At 32.2% G+C, this 15,407-nt stretch overlaps 1 protein-coding gene across 1 annotated transcript; it reads right to left on the bottom strand.

The window, feature by feature from the left end:
- Window positions 1-3,311: 3,311 nt before the first annotated feature.
- Tll (nuclear receptor subfamily 2 group E member tailless) lies at window positions 3,312-15,385 on the bottom strand. Its single transcript, XM_072008656.1, has 5 exons — window positions 15,273-15,385; window positions 15,066-15,156; window positions 6,356-6,592; window positions 4,652-4,875; window positions 3,312-4,402 (listed from the first exon to the last, which is right to left on the bottom strand). The coding sequence occupies exons 1-5, from the start codon at window positions 15,381-15,383 to the stop codon at window positions 3,731-3,733; spliced, it is 1,335 nt and encodes a 444-aa protein (XP_071864757.1). The 5' UTR covers window positions 15,384-15,385; the 3' UTR covers window positions 3,312-3,730.
- Window positions 15,386-15,407: the final 22 nt, after the last annotated feature.

Here is a 15,407-nt window from a genome sequence, read left to right as displayed (position 1 = left end):
TGGTTAATTCTAAAAAATTGTAAAATATACGCAACAAAGAAAAAAATGTACCTTTTGTTACCAAATTTCAAAGTAAGTTCTAATCTGAGATATTTCAATTGTATATTAGAATATTTAAATTATAAGTATGTTTGGATAAAAACTTTAGATAAACTTTTATGTACATAATTAAACCATTTCTATTTATAAGATCTACACATATAATATTTGTGTTCTGTTTACTCTATGCACTTAATTTGTAATCAAAACCTATATATAGCGTATTCTTATATAGCAGTAGATTATTCGATAATTGTGCAACGGTGTAACTTTCGAATCATTATTCCTACTACATAACTCCGCTTTCGAAAAATGATTCGAAGTTCGTTACATCACTGGATCCTTCGACTATCTAAGGAATTGGATTGGTAGCTATCGAGGTGCTGAGTATCGATGTAAACAGATTTATGAGCAAAGGAACACAATGATTGTTAAGTGCTAACATTTCAGAGTTCAGTCATGCGAATCAGAAGAGTCACTCGAACACGGTAGGAGCTAGCGCCGATACATTTTCCGTCCCGCATCGCTTTCTCATTCATCTCCGCGAAGAAAGAATTCGTGAGAACATTTTTACAACTTTGAAGTATGTTTCTTTTCTTAACTGTTTTGTGTCCTGGGACCAATTATAGCCATAACGTTGTTTTTAACGAAAATAAAACAACTTAACATATAACAGAAAAAGATAATTTCCATTTCCTACTTTATATATAATAATTAAAAGCTATTATCAAAGGAAATTTCGTTTATCCTATTATGAATTATACATTAATAATAATTATAATCAAACATTACAACTGCTAAAATTTTTCAAATACACAAATCTTCCACAAAACTTATGAAACCTAATCTGTAATTTCAACAGAGAAGCTAATATACAGGGTGTTCGGCTGCAGGTGTAAGGAAATTTAAGGGGTGATTCTTGAAGCCGAAATAAGACGAAAATCAAGAATAAAAAAATTGTGTTTTCGGTTTTAATATTCTGTATCAATGTTAACAAGAACCTCTACGTGGAAATTTAAATTAAGAAATAATTGAAATTTTCAGTAGCAATAAATGTTATAACTTCTCACTTTTTGATAAGGTAAGTAGCTTCCGTAATTGTTGGAAGAATTCGAATATTTCTGAACGAAATTCAATTACACCGCGCAAAGCCTCAATATTTATACATGACGATTCCACGTATATTTGATTGTAACTTGGAATGATCAGCTGCGAAAGGATCATTGATCTCAGATCATCGTTAAAAATAACAGAGTGTTATATTTCTGAAGAGTGCGTGACATTTGCGTACAAAAAGCACGATGCAGACTTTGTCAGCCACCTTCCATTGAATGTTTCAGATGCCTTTTCACCGGTCAACCAAGACGATTATTTACCCGCCTTAGTGATTACACGTCGGTCTACCATAGTAGGAAATACCTCTAAATATACTGACAGCCTTGAAGAACTGCGATGCGGGAAACTTTTGTGTAGCGATTACCACTCAAATCACCGTAAAATTCTTGTGAAATGCGTTTCATTGTGCCACGAAAAACGCAGGTAAAATTTAGATGTTTCTGTTGTCGGGGAAAGCTTTTTCCTTGTCGGCGGAACCAGGACGTTTCGAAATTTTTCCGTAAAAAAGCATTAACCTTCCGTTTGTGCTTATTTTTCTTTTTCTTCATTAGTTCTTATTAGTGATTTATCAAAACAAATTCCTATTCATTTCTTAACATTCTATATCTTATTATTGGTTTGCAGTTTAGAAGGAAACAATAAAAAGCAGTATTATCACTTTCACGACGTAGCGCGAGAGGGCCTAGGGTAAGTCATCAGACATAACATTATAGATATCATCACATGTAATGTAATTAATATTTATTTTCTATGAAAAGTAGGGAGTGTGTCTATTTTTTTGAAAAGGCAAGAAATCTTGGTGACAGAGAATTATTTTCTAAATCGTTCATTTTAAATACTTCGTAATATTATTACATTATTTAAATAATATATTGTAACACGAATTATAATCCAAAACGGATGTGTTTTTGTACAATTTCAATTGTTTCTTACATGTCAGTTCATAAGACTAAGAATTATTAAATGCGAATTATAAATTAAAAATTAACGCGAGGGATGAAGAAAAGAAAAATTCAATTTTCTACATTTAACAAAAAAGAACGGGTTAAAGGAATGTATATTTATACAACTAAATAATCTATAACATTTTATTAACATATTTATATATTCCCTATGTATCATTCAAATATACAATAGTGCTATAGGCGCCTATGGTATTATTTTCGTAAAATTAGGCATTGCCATATAATACTAATTCGTACAGACGTAAGTACATATATCTATTTTATACTTGCATACGTTCATTTTGCGATTTTATTAACACATGTAACTTTTCTAGTTGCTTGAATATTTATATAAAATCTTCGATTATTGACAAAATTTCAATAACGAAACTTTACATTTTAAAAAGTTCCATATTGCCACGAACGCAATTAAAATATAATAAATTTTACATGAATTTACTAATTATCATAACTATATATATGTAACTATATATACACACACATATATATAGTTATGATATATATATATAACTATAGTACCACGTACGACATCTGGAATATAATATAAGATATTTCACTTAACTTCAACATCTTAAATGTCCCATTTATATCTTATGATAGGAAAAGATATCAGAAGAAGAGAATATTCGGTTCGAAGGAGCAAATGTGCAATATGTTGACCTTTACGTGATCTTTATGTTTGTACAACAAGCAGATAAAGGTAAGATTTGTATGTTTCAGTGCAAAAAATTTATTTCAGGTGTTCGAAATATGCACCATTCAACCCAATATACTTTTGAAGACAGAAAATGAATAATTTCTTTAGATTTTTAAGCATCAGGAACAATTACACGACACATTGTTCCAATGAAATTGAAATTCCTCCATTTATAAGTTAATTAGCCATTAATCAACATAGTACACATCGTTGAATTTGTTTCTTATGTGCTATAAGACTGCTGTAATGAAAATATGTCATCCCATTTAAAAATACTTCGATGAGCTTGAAATCTCGAAAAAGATAGCCTTGAGAAAATTTTTTTATCTATCACACATCGAACTGAATATTCCTCTGAAATTTTTTCCTATCATAAAAAATAAGCCAGATATTTAAGATGGTCAAGTTAGGTGAAATACACAAATATATATAATACAAAAATAATGAATATATATTATCATGTATTTCTAGTTCATTTCCAGATATGCATTGTCTTTTTTCTTTCTATCTTTTTTTTTTTTTTTTTTGATATGTTTTCATCACAGCTTCATATATCCCATTCTTTTACACGATACTATTCAACACATTTAACTCTATCTTTGCAGTTATTGGCATAATTTTGTACAATTTTCTATAGAGACATTTCGTCGTTAAGTATTTTATTGAGATTCGTTGGCCTGGTTATTTTGCTTTTTAAATTTCAATACAAAATATTGAATTATACACTAAATGAGTTAAAATCTTGTTGAAGTTGAAAGAAGAATTGAGAGGATTCTTTAAGAAGAAAAGATGCTTAGAACTAGAAACACCTAAATGGTTTTTGTATCTCTCTCATTTCTTTCAGCCGACTAAGTATCCAATGTAGAAGGTGAGTATATCGAAATCATTACAACTGTAAATGAATTCATACCATTCAAGCAGCCTTGTACATATCGCAGATGATCCTCTCGATAGGAATGACGCCGATAGTCCTCCTGAAGAACAACTCCTCGATGGCATGTGTAGAAACAGAACGGAGCGAAGGGAGCAACAAAAGTAATTTTCCAAACCTCAGAGCACCTAACGATGCACCACTTAATCTTTGACCAAGTGCAAGTTGCGCTCCATCTCTCAATCTGGCGACTGCCGCCGCGTCCCTGAGTCTACTTCCAACACTTGGAGAGGCTGATCCACTGCTACTTCTACTGCTTGACGTAGGTTCGCTATCCAGTCCAGCTTTGAATAGTACGATCGCTCTGATGCACGCGAACTCATGCTGATCGAGATTCATCGCGTGAAAACCAGCCAGTGTCTCTCTAAATCGATTCACTTCAACTGCCAGACTGAGACCATGAGGAGCGGGTGGGAGAAGGGTAGTTGGATCTAACGTTGGAAGGATTTGAGCGGCAGCGAGGAGAAATAGTTCTCTCCACGAGAATTCTAATAAAGTTAATTGATCCTCCAGGACCAGGGTTGTTCCTGCTGCTAGTTCTTTGGCCCAATGAACGTTCAGGAAAAGTAATCTGGCTGCCTGTTCGCAGATCGACTCTGCCGTTACTGCCGGGATCAATGGTAGAGATGGCAAACCCGTCATGTTGACTGGGAGCTATAAATTTGAATAAAAACATCGTGTTCAGTGGTTGTAGATTTAGTGGATGTGTTTAAAATAAGATGGTAAGCTGGTCAGCTTCTGCAGAAATGGAAAGTATTTTAAAATTCTTCTATTCCATTCCATTATGTTCTATTAAATTACGCTACATTACATTACAATCTAGTTATTATCTAATTTATTAACGTGTTTCGTGAATTAAACAACATATTATTCGCAACATTCTTCTTATATATACATATATACCTTCGATATGGCCAAGCTGTTGCAGTAAACAGGATGTGAAAGAAGATGATGAGGAGTTGGTGTAGCTACGGAGACTCGAGATTCTGTCGGTGGTTTGGGCAAAGCGAGATCCAAAGCTGTCGTTGGTGGGGGCACCATGCTAGCCATCATTTCTGGTTCTTTAAAATACAAGGCCATCTGCCTCCGCAGAGTTGAGTTTCGTGGCCCCCGTTCGTGCTGCACAGCTTGAAAAATACAAAAATTTACATTAATATATCATTTAACATATATTACGAGGTGTGTTTATTTATCTCATACACGTCAAGATCTTATAGATAAATTTTCCTAAGATTAAGTTAAGTTAAGTTTTACTAAGATTTTTCGCAGTCAATAAACTCTATGCTTCGTTTAATATATAGCAATAATCTTTTAATATTAAATTATTTGCAAATTATATTACACAAGTTTTGTGTGTCCCCAAGCACCGTTTTTTAAAGCAAAGTTTTTCTATATAATCCTTTGAATTTTTCGATTACAGCCTAATCCATCGGATGCATTAACGATTTTACGTTTGGTGGACGAAACATAATGTCAAACAGTTCATTTCTTAATGTATTTAATTCTATAACGGAATGGGATATGGGATGGTATCTAGTAAAAGCAGAACATTCCCCTTTCTTCCTGTTTCCTGCTGATATTTTTGTACATCAGAAATAAATTTCGAAAAATGCCAGGTTTTAAAAGGTTCGCCACTCATCCGTCCATTCTTCTGTGCCTTGTAATTAATTGAAACATTGCTGAGATGCTTAAAATATCGAGGTTTCACAGACTTCCCAACCATAAACAACGACAGCGAATGCGAACCCGAGGCGTTGGAACACAGTATAGCAATTATACGATCCTTACAAATTTTAAAGCCAGGTACGATATTTCTGCATCCGAAACCATCGATATCCGAGGTAGCAACCTCTAATACAAAGCCATCTTTTCGGCGTCATAAATGCAATCTTCAAAAGAATTTTAATTGCGTACAAAACCGTATAAAGCTATCTTGAATGCTTTAGCACTGTCTTCATTCGCAGAAAGTTTTACACCATAAATGTTTAACATATATTCGTGGCTTTCCTTCGTATACGCGTGTCTTGAGGTAACCCCACAGAAAAAATCACACATTGAAAGTCTCCGTAATTCTGATTTCAAGAAATTGTTGATCATATTGAATCACCGAGTTGAGTTTACAGTCGTGGTGATCCCACTGTCCTCAAGAAAGTATGGGCCAATGATACCAAATATTATATTATGTTATATATATTACATATAAATTATATCGCGACTTGGAATGACGGATGATGTTCTTCCCCATGACGCCTGATATTGAAATGGCGACGAAAGAGTTGTTGAGTTCCGTTAACCGACTCGACACTTTTTACAAAACCATCGTCTACGAACACTCGATACTCTGATGTCCACAGCGACATGATAACAAATGAAATCACATAGCCTGAAGCGTTAAACGCCCTACTACTCAAGTCTCTATCCCCACTACCTGTTTCCTAACATTCATTGAAAATATTGAGAAATTATGTTTGTTTTCAAAATATCGGAAGGAATTAGAAATTTGTTTGAATATTGTCTCTAACATTGACATCTCCCTAATGTGGAAAATTTATCGACATTTTACGTTATAGCCGACAGATAAATTTTATAATACATCATGGAACTCACCGTCTTTGTTCATGCCGACTTGAATACACTTGGCTAAGCGGCATGCTCTACATTGATTTCGATGTGTTTTATCCACCATGCAACCCCCTTTAGACTTTGCTTTGCAGACATACTGACGATTTCTTCGTATCGATCTCTTGAAGAAACCCGCACACCCATCGCAAGCAAAAATCCCATAATGCTTCCCTGAAGAATGATCTCGACATACCTTACAAGGAATATCATAAAGAATACGACCTGCAATAATATAAAAATATTTTTTATCAGTTTTGTGAACGAATTTAATTAACTAAATTAATTTAATCAAACGATTCGTATAAATTTATTAGGCGCCAAAAGTATAATAATAAAAAAATAGCTATTAGTAATGTAATAGTTTAGGTTCATATGTATCTTTAAATTTGAATACTTTAATTTATTAATTTAATAAATAATTTAATAAATTTATATAATTTATTAATTTAATTTATTTGGACCAAAAAGTGCAAATAATTAAACTAGTAGAAAGAAAGAAAATAAAAGAATTCTACTTTTGCAATATGAGTAATAACCATTACAGAATAATTCACTTTTTCACTTTAGAAGCCCCAGGATTGAAGGCATTTTTAGTCTAAACAAAGTAAACAATTTTCATTGATAGGAACAATATGTACATGTAGAATAATTACTCTATAATAGTTTATAATATGAAACATGTAAATAAAAATAGAAGTGATTCTATGTTGCACAGAACATATATATATATGTTTCCAGCAAGTTATTATCGAGGACACATATATACATTCTTCGTAATGAAAGATTTAAACAAATAAAGCGTAGGTACAGCATCAAATTAATTCAATAACGTTTGAAAGCGATTGAAAATGAAAGCATGACATGAAATTGGCAGGACTGCAAACATAACGCGTGCCATTCACATGCAGTGTTCTCAATGTTTTCAATGAAAATTTCGTTGAAACAATTTTCCCAAAAATATCAAAAGCTTCTATACATATAGCCACAAATACTCAGCCAAATTCCCAAACACAAACACATGCATATTCAGTTATCGAATACTCTATGCCCTCACCAATTTTTTTAAGTTCGACACGAGCGAAGAGAACGCACGATAGAAGTCTCTGGTTCTGAATCGATCTTTACCTAAAAGGTGTATTCTTACCCCGTTCCTGATGGTAAAGAAGAAAGGAAAAAGGTGCGTTTAAGTTTGAAGAATGCCAGTATTTTGAATCTGGAACCCATTTACCATCGAAAACACGGATCCCGTGAATGACGTCGCCGATGAATGGATCGATTTGTCGCCAAGTTAGAACGACCTCCTGGACGTACGCGCCTCTATACCTGTTCGTGTTGGCCCTCTATATAAAACAGCAAGGGTGTGGTACGTTTATAATGGGGGTACCAACTCGTTGTCGCGGGCTCCGCCTACGCTATTGAGCTCGACGAGACTCGTGAATGGGGCTGAATGGACCGGATGTGGCTGCTGCATTCACCAGCTCTTAAGTGAGCAGCCAGAAACACGACACTTCGCTCGTATCACCTGATCTCCCTTGATCGGTCTTTCCTCGGTTCCTTTATCTTACCTAACGTGGATCTTATTATAGGAGAAGGTTAAACATTTTCGTAGTACTGCACCAATGCCCCCCCCCCTCTTTCAGTTGCACACACGAAGAGAAAAACCCACGAGAAAAGTTTATCAAGAGTCCAATTCGTTGTTGGACAAAGGATAATCTGGGGGTGTTTGCTTGAGAGATAAAGAAGGAAAATTTCTGTTAGGTCTGAAAATGATTTTTTAGTGTCGGTTTTTCCTTTAGGTATTATTGAGGGTGGCTATTTAAGAGGTCATTGGTCGAGGACAATGTGTAATAGTTTTTAGTATTGTAGTGAAACATTTTTTCGTGTTTGGAATTAGTGGCGGAAAAAAGGATATTGTATATTCTTACGATTTAATAATTTAATGATATTATTAGCTAAACTATTTATGTTAGACAAGACGTTGAAATTGAAAAATAGATTGCGGATATTTATGCGTTTATAAGTACATAATTTAAATGAGCAAGAATGTATAGAATTTAAGTACAAGATAAATTGTTGTTTACGTCCATTTTTATAGTGTTTAGTTTACTTATCCATTTCGTTTTAAAATTATAAAAGAAGAAGCTATCTTGTGTTATACCTACTTTAATTGTAATACAGAGAGTTTAATGCTTTTTAACAACATTCAAATTTACCTAATCTAACATCTCAAATTACATGATCGTAATAATTGTTTAATTCTCAAATTTTCTAATTTCAATTTTAAGTCACAACGATATTTGCAATTTAAGTTCCATTAGGAAGAGTCGATATAATTCTATATTTTTAGTGTAATTAAATTTAAAAAAGCTTCAAAATGAACTACGTAAATGAACGCTATCAATTCAACTAGGAACGAGGAACTACCTGTTGATTTCATCCAACAAAATTACACCAGTTTATCCGATTTCAGTCTAAATCTATTAATTTTTCCCGAAACTTAAAATTTGAAACATAAAAAGAAAGACATACATCAGAGGGTCGAGCATATCTTCGCGTAAAATATCGATGAAAACGTACGCATTATACGAAATATGATGCGCGCGTACTAACTACTGCAACAAGCAGGTTGCAATGACAGGGGTGCACCCTTGCACGACACTAAAGACCCTTTTCTCCCACGATAAAGGGAAAGTTGAATCGCAAACACGTATATTTTTCACGTACAAAAAGAGTTTTACTAAAACTTCAGCGAACGTCTTTTCAAGAAACCTCTTGACACGATAAGATACATACGTTGGTATTATTTGATAAAAACTTAACAAAATGATGTGAGCACCTACAAGTATATATTACTTAAAATTTGAAACGCTCTTAAAAAATAATTTAATAATTTTATTTAAAGATTTTGGAAATTGCACAATTTCATATTAGCATGCAACAATTGTTTAAAAAATATTTTTCCAAGGATTTGTGACACTGTAGTTTCAGCAACCATAGTGTCTTATAAAACTGTCAGTAAAGGACTAAGTTCAAAAGAACAAAGTTGTAAGCAATCGTCCTAAAGCAGAATAATTTATATTCAAACTTAACTTACTTTTCTTTCCCTTTTCTCCTACATACTAAGTATTCTAGTATTGTATATAATTTCAGCACAAGTTAGATTACAAAAAAAAGTTATCACGAGTTTCAAATTCTTCTTAGTAAGACAATCAAATAATAAAATAACTCCCTAAAGAATCATTCACTTCTTCACACATCTAATTGTATTTATCATGATTTAATAAAAATCGTTAAAAAATAAATAGATCAAATCATATCCTCGGAAATGTTCACTTTGCAAAATATAAGAAACAGACGAGCGAGAATAAAGTCAGCAAAGTAAAACCATCGGATTTATCAGCTGACTAAAGCAATAGAAGCCTATTGTTTCTTGCATAAGAGTGTTTATCTCAATAGCAATTGGAAACTAACTCAGAAAGGACAATGAACGAGTATAGGAAGAGAGGCGTGCACGAAGGAACGCACATGCTCGTGGTAGAATCACGCGATGCACGTTTTACGAGCCGATATTCGAGCGTTGCATCAAATTTGCATTCGACCGGCGTGGCTCGCGAGTCATTCGCGATTGAATTTTTCATCGTTGTGGAATCGAGGTCTATGTTTTACCGAGTGCTGGTCATCTTTCTTCCGTCGCTTTCCTTTTCTCTGGCTTGTCAATCATTCATGGAATTTTTACAGTGATCGAGTTCGCCCCTCGTCTAGAAAGGAGACGGACACCGGCTTAATGCGCAAAAGCGCATGCTTGCTTACCATTAACCACACGCAAATCGCGAATGGAAAGGGGACTGCAAAATTCAATGATTTTCTCTACGTCTCCCTTCGTCTTTTAATTTCATTTTTATTTCGATTAGTCGTCGCCATTCGCTTTAAAATATTTTAGTTTGTTACGTTGTTATTATAGGACGATTATTGTCACGAAATTGAACCTACTTTTTTGTGGATATTGTAAATTTAAATACATTATTAAGAGCAACGGTATTTAAATCCAACATGTGAATTCTGATTTTTTAACGTTATGGTTACGGGGAGATTGACTAAATGTTTCGTCACTATTTGTTAATTTATCATTTGACTTTATAATATTATGAAGGGTGAAGAAGTTGAAACGTTTATAGTTTTATACACTTCTTTGTAAAGTTTGTTAGAATAATATGTGAAACATTTTATTTAGGTTTCTTCCAATAACGTCGTGTATATATTAGTTTTATACATTATTCCATTGCTTGGTCTTTAATACGTAAAGAAATAAAAAGATAATAAAGAACGAAATAAAATAAAAGAAATAAAAAAGAAACCTAAAGTTAACTAAAAAATAAAATGTTCAATGTTTAATTGGAAGTGAGTAATCGGAAATTATTGAACATAAGTTTTCAAAACGTATATACGTAAATTTTCAGTCTAATCTAAGTGCATTAATTAAGTAGTTTAAGAAGAAATTGGTAAAATAGTTTAACTCTGTAAAATAAATAAATTGCCAAGAAATTGAATGACAGTAACTTTCTTATATAATTTTGAGCCTGATATAATGCGTTCAAGATATAAAAATCTGTAAATAATTTAATATTATACCCGTAAGACAACAATTATCATCAGATGATTAATTTGGGAATTGATTTGCACGTTGGATATGATTCACTCTTGCTGAAGCGACATTTTATTTGGATTTTATCATTATTCAAGTCCATTGGTCGGGTAACTTCGATGTTAGATGTTCGTGACAACTAAATTGAGGGAAAAGTTCGTCGCGATTCGGGGTAAAGGGGTGAAAAAGGGTAAATTATCGTGCATTTCGTCGAACGTCGAACGAAAAGTTGAGTATAATTTTAAGTTCTGTCAGAACTTCTTCGTAATAGTTAGATAACTTTTCTTGCACGTAATTGCTGTTCAAGTTCATCTATTTCTTTTTTCGTTTAATAAAAATTAATTATTCGGACTATATAAATTTATATAAAATATTTGAATACTTGAATTTAAAATTTTGTTCACAACTGTATTTGACAACTTTATTTTGCAAAGAAATAGAATTTTATTTCTAGAATTTTTCAGTATTCAACGGGGCAAGTTAGGATATAATCTTTCTTTAAGATAATGCGCGACGAAGAGCTTCGGAAATTTTCGGATAAAACGGCTTTTAACCACAATATTATGAAAGCAAGATTTTTCGTGACATTCAATTATAAGCTACATAAATCATTTGGAATGGCGCGAATTTAATTTATCTCTCTCATGTGAAATATTACGAAATGAAATTGAAATCCAACGTAGATGCATAGATATCTAACATGCAATACATATTTAATATCATGTTTCATAAACTGGTTATTAATTTTTACGATTCAGATATTACAATGATTTAAATTCTAACTACTAAGGTAGAAGAAATCCATTAACGATATCATAGTAATAATACTTCATTTAAAATATATAATTACGAAGATTTCAAATTATTTTTTTCTTTATCAATAAATAATTTGACACCAGAAAACTATCTAATCATATTAACTAAAATAACATTTTCATTCTCAACGATATTCAGATAAGACCTAACAGTTTGGGTGACATCATCATCATTCGTGCCGTTATGTCACTGTCCATCAGGTGTTATGCGCATCGTTAGTGAGGTATGGAAATTTCGCGGCATGTGTCAGGAAACAAACGCCTACCACCGATATACACCTATACGCGCGCATAACGCACGCGCGATCATTCGTCATCTGTTCGCCACGTTACGGTTATAGGGGCTGCAATGTCCGATTCACGCTTCGGCGAAAGATCCGCGCGATTTTCATGTATCTGCTCTTTTGCCTCACTATTCTCTCCATCGCATCGAACAAATTTTATTATTGCGTTATGTTTAACAATTACATATATTGAAATATTAATAAAAAATAACACGTTGGATTGTCATATGTTAATATTAATTATTTTGATTATTAAAATAAAGGAAACTTGGATGAAAACTTTCATTAAAGCAGTTTCGAGATATATTCTCTCCAAAAATACTCTCTCAATGTATTAAATCTCGCAATGTTTAATACATCGCTTGAATATATCGTAATAATTTGTAAAAATATTTCAGTAAATATTTAGATCAGCATTAAGTCACGACCATCACGTCTTTTTATAAAATTCTATGGCTTGAAATACAATAAATATAATTTAAAAAAATATTTCAATAAAATGTAAGATTAAAATTCCGTCGAATCAATTATAACCATATTCATATTCTATAAAATACATTTGCTAATTCAATTATGCAAATAAACTATCCAAGTGGGTCTTAAGATAATTTTCAAATCAACCAGCAACGAGTTATATGCATTGATTTTTTGACAAATGACGCTCGAATTCAACCACCCACGACAACCTGTTACCTCGTTACGGAGATTCGTGGTTAACGCATTATATGTTGACCATCTGCCATTATTTTCTCATGGCTGAATGCCACCGGAGACGAGTCATTTAAATGCGCGATCATCCGTCTCGTTTAAATACTGCATATGTTATTTGTTTCACACGAGATTAGCCGCGTGATGGCAAGCACCCTTTTTTAATACAGGATAATTATCCCTGCACCCTCCGATGTGATTAATGCTTCGTAAATGACAGAAAGAGAATGGTATTGTTATATTTGAGACACACATAATTTCGATTACGAAATAAAAAAGAACTAAACGGAAACTATAATAATTAGGAGGACGTAGATTTCTAGAAATACCGAAAGAAAGAATTAGTTCTAATCAAAAAAAGAAGAAAAAGTGCTTTAATTGATCATATTTATTTGCACGTGAATTTGTATCTTAATTTTGAGAGATAGAATAATTTTTAATTTTTTTACTGTTGCAATAAAATTGTAGCAGAAATGTTAAATATAATAATGATAATTGTAATACAATTTAAAACAATTAAAATGCGAAATAGTGATAATACACGATCACTTTTCAAGCGTTCTATCAAAATTCTCTATAATCGTTTTAAAACACTTCATGGATAGTCGTAAAATAAATAACAATATAGGCAGTCTCATGAGATCGGATATATGAAATAAAAATTTATATCTTATTTTTACATATATTTTCTTTAGATGAACTGGATATCCTAAATTAAAGTCTATATTAACACACTGCTGTATCATTATTTAAACAACAAATTAGATCAATTAATTTAACATTACTTAATTTTTTATGAAACTTCATAAATATTTATATTATCATTTACTCAAAGTAATTATTCTAAATAATATGTCAAACTACATAAGAATTCCCGCCCAACATGATATGAAATTTTCTTCAAAACCTCTGAAATTGTAAAAGCTAAATATATCTTATTTAGTGAGAAAAAGAAAGAAGTTGGAATTTATTATGCTGTCAAAGGTTAATTTCTAGTCACATGGATGAGTATAATAAAGTTGGCAAAGCTGATACCTCTTTTCAGGTATTAGCATATATAAAAGAAGTAATTATATAGTGCTATATAGTTAAATAATAGCATAGCGATAGCAGGTAAGATTAGGTACCCCAACCTAATCCCTAATAGTATTTACAAAACATATAATTTCAAAACTAACCTTACTAATTCCGTTCGTTACTTGAGCGGTAAACACAGCTGTCGTTACAAAAAGTATTAGCAAACGATGTATTATTTTTACATCGAAGATAATGGATTGAAAACAATCTTAAGATCCTGAAATATGTGACAAAATACAAGAAGATAATATAGAATTCTTTCTATGTATTTCCTTGAATAAGTGAAATAATTTTGCTAGATTGACAATTTTCGAGTTTCACGTTTAAATACTTCAGAAAATAGAAGATCAACCAAATCATTAATTTATATTCTATTACCATAATTGTAATATTGCATTCGTGTATTGTAATTAATTGTAGTTAATTTTATTGAGAATCAGAGAATTATACATATACTAACATTTAGAATATAATTGTTATGCGTGGAAAGTTGAATATTGAACTGTACTGAGAAATTTAGTTTCATGAGATTACGAGACTATCGCATGTATGATTGCAAGCGAAAGCGCGTGAATATCGTTCATTGTAAAGCGATTTAATATATAGAACACCAGAAAACTATTTTGATACGTAGTCTCTTATTGACTTATAAGTCAAGCAGAAATGTAATTCAGTAATACCTTGCGGTTGAATGTAAACAGTAAACACAGAGATTTCAGTTTTTATTTAAATGTATGTGTAAAATCTTGAACTTGTCAATGTAATGACTGTACCTAATAGCGGGATATTTATAATTACCTATTTACGAATACATTTTTGCAGAATTATTATTTCAAATTGATTAGTTTTTATGTAACGACATATTAATGAAAAGATAACTATATATAATATATATTTTATATATATATAAAATTTCATATATATATAATATACATAACATATATATAATATTATATATATTATTATATATATATTATATATATATACTTTTTGTTCAAGATGCCACCAACGAATATAAACAATCAAATAATCGACACCAACAATTTTAAAGAATAACCTTGCTGCTTATTATTCTACGACATATTATCTACACATACAATTGATTCCAACACTACTTTTCACTTCTCCATAAACGTCAACAAAAACATGAAATAAATCTTGAAACTTACTGGACGATGCTGACATTTTCGGCTGCACCACGGGTATATGTCCCATTTGTGTTTCCTGAGTTTGCATTTGGATCGTCTCTTCCATAACACACTGCGGTCAACAAACAAGAACAATCCCAATAAGAACGAAAAACCAACTTTGAGTTAATGCACTTTCAATCGCGCGAGATCAGCATGCGAGTGGTTTGCTTTTAATTGAGAACTGACATGTGATACGTAGGATTTCCGCAATCCAAAAACCGAAAGACTACTCGACGTTGTTTCCTGTACCTCGAAGCAAGAGGGTTGGCTCCGCGTTGAAACGTGACTGACAGTCATCGTAGCCAGGACTTCTTAATAGTA

Source organism: Bombus fervidus, chromosome 8 (genome assembly GCF_041682495.2).
Source record: "Bombus fervidus isolate BK054 chromosome 8, iyBomFerv1, whole genome shotgun sequence".
Taxonomy (NCBI): domain Eukaryota; kingdom Metazoa; phylum Arthropoda; class Insecta; order Hymenoptera; family Apidae; genus Bombus; species Bombus fervidus.
This window is presented reverse-complemented; position numbering and strand designations above follow the sequence as displayed.